Here is a 2,641-nt window from a genome sequence, read left to right on the forward strand (position 1 = left end):
TGCCTTTTCCCCCCCCCCCCCCCCCACTTTTTGGGTTTTTTTTTTTTCAGCATGGTGTGGTTCATCTAATAACTTTTCCAGCCTACTTTTGTCATAGTATGAGTTAAAAACTCCTAGTTGCATGTGACTGCCCTGCTTGCATTAACTGTCACAGTTCTTTAGCAAAACATGTTCTTTCAGTTTAACAGAGTTGGACATTCCCGAATTGTGCAAAACTGGGTAATTTCCACCCACAAAATGGTCTGTGAAATGCTAATTTGATGGCAAGGGTTTTTCTTAGTGAATGTATGCATTTAGATAAAAACTGAGGAAACAAATCTTAGGATTGTAGCTCTTCATCTTGAAGCAAGAAAAGAAAGATTTGATTATATTAGTTCAATATAGGATTACAATGAGCCACCACTCTTTAACAGAGCTGTGAAAAAGGTAAATGGGCTCCTAGGATGTATTATGTGAAATGTTTCTAGTGGAGAGAGAGGGAAATAATAACCCTCTTGGACAAGACAACAATGTCGAACTTTATCTGGATTACTGTGCATGCGTCTGATCACTCGTGTTCAAGAAAAATTCATTTTGAAAAAAATAACAGAACTGCTAGGATTATCCAGGAAACACAGTCTTGTCTTACTCAAGGGGGCTAGAAGAGCTGGGCTTGTTGAATCCATAGAAAAGACAACTGAAAAGATGGAATAGCTGTCAATATTAAGTTAAACTGGAAACAGATTTTTGGTGTTCAGGCATGAAGTTCTGAGCAGCCTTAGCAGAAGTACAGCTGTGTAAAGAATTGAGACATCTTGAGGTGGTAGAGCTGGCCATGTTGATGAAATATTTCTAAATTGACCATGTATAAAACAAAACAACCCCCTCTGCTTTTCTTTTTGGCAACACAGGAGATTTGCTGTAGCTCCTTTTTTTCTATCCCAGTATGAACTCTCTTACAAATCTTAAGATTTGAATTAATCTACACACTGCTCATATAATCTGTTAGTTGTAATTACAATTGATTGTAATTACAATTACAATGTAATTATGATTTTTCCTCCTATTTCTTAGATCTTAAGCAGCATGGTTAGCAATCTTACTTGCCTCATTTAGGTTAGAAAAGACCTCTGAGATCATCTAGTCCAACCTTTGATCACATGTCAATTAGAACATGGCCCTAAGGGCCGCATCCAGTCATTTCTTGAAGACCTCCAGGGATGGTGACTCTACCACACACCACCCAAGAAGGGCAGCCTGTTCCAATTCCATGAAAAAATTCGTCTTGAAGTCCATCCTGAACCTCCCCTGGCACAGCTTGAAGCTATGTCCTTTTGTTCTGTCACTAGTTAACCTTGAGAAGAGACCATCCCCCACCTGGCTACAGCCTTCCTTCAGGTAGTGGTAGAGAACAAGAAGGTTCCCTGTTGTGAGGAAACAGACAACTCTTAGTTAAATTAAAAATTAAAATAATTTATTGAAAACAGAAAAATTGAATAATTACAAAAATTAGAAAAATATAAAAATTTGGGATCCTATGGCTCGGTAGGTGGTATGCCCCAGGAGTGCAGGGATCTGAGATCTTCTGGCTGAAACAGCACTGGACCTCAGATGATGAAAAAGGACTTGCAGTGCTGAGGTGACTCCTGGCTAATCCAGGAGTCTAAAAAGATTATTAAAGGCTCCTTAATAGGAGTAAGGGTTTTAATGCCCAGCACTGATTTCCACCCACAGGTAGCCTGCAGAGGTCTGACTCCTTGAGGCTTGGTCTCAGTGTTTTATAGTGCCTTTGCTCCGCCCCAGTCCGCCCACAGCCCGCCCCTCTGAAGTGATTGGTGCTTTCCCTTTGTGAGATCATCTCAGTCCACCAATAGCTCATCATTGTCAGAGGGGTGGTATCAGTTGAAATAAGGGTGGTAAAGTGCCCTCATTAAAATTCAGGTTGCCATGGAGCTTGCCTGCAGGGTAAAGGCTGAAGAACTAAAAATAGCTGGTGGCTGTTAGAACTGGGGTTTTGGAGTTAGGCTTTGAATTAAGGTGCAAAGTAAAAAAACACTTTTAAAAATATTAAAATACATGCAACACATCTTAAAACACTTGTAAAAGTATACAATAAACATGGGAAAGATAACTCTCGTGGTGTACAGGTGGTTTAAAGTTTGGGAAGGGAGCATAACTTGGGGATTTTTATTAAATGGGGATTTTTAACTGGGAATAATGCAACTCTTTTAATAAACTACTTTGAACAATTGAAAATATTGATAATGGAACTTGATTTTTGTACCTGGGCTGATGGGTTAATTTTAACATTCAATTTAAAAATACTTAACTCAGAATTAATTAATTAAAACACTTAAGATGCAAAGACGAAACACAATTAGGGATTTCATGTATGACACCCGTGAGCCTCCTTTTCTCCGGGCTGAGCCTCTCCAGCTTCTTCAGCCTCTTCTTATCAAACTTGTACTCCAGACCCTTCCCCAGTTCCATGGCCCTTCTCTGGACTTGCTCAAGTACCTCAATGTCTTTCTGGTTGTGAAGGGGCCCAAAACTAAAGACAGGATTTGAGGTGTGACCTCAGCAGTACTGAGTAGAGGGTAGAGTCGCTGCCCTGGTCCTGCTGCCCACACTATTTCTGACACAAGCAAGGATGTCCTTGGTC

General features: G+C 40.2%; 1 protein-coding gene across 6 annotated transcripts in view; it reads left to right on the forward strand.

The window, feature by feature from the left end:
* Positions 1 to 2,641, forward strand: part of TMEM161B (transmembrane protein 161B) — a 167,023-nt gene that overhangs the window by 140,005 nt on the left and 24,377 nt on the right. For all 6 annotated transcript variants that reach the window (XM_017729547.1, XM_017729545.1, XM_017729546.1 and 3 more), the window contains one exon: positions 2,021 to 2,031. In XM_017729547.1, the coding sequence (XP_017585036.1) occupies positions 2,021 to 2,031 (11 nt within the window). The remainder of the gene's footprint in view (positions 1 to 2,020; positions 2,032 to 2,641) is intronic.

The sequence above is a fragment of the Corvus brachyrhynchos genome, unplaced genomic scaffold, assembly GCF_000691975.1.
Source record: "Corvus brachyrhynchos isolate BGI_N302 unplaced genomic scaffold, ASM69197v1 scaffold213, whole genome shotgun sequence".
Taxonomy (NCBI): Eukaryota; Metazoa; Chordata; class Aves; order Passeriformes; family Corvidae; genus Corvus; species Corvus brachyrhynchos.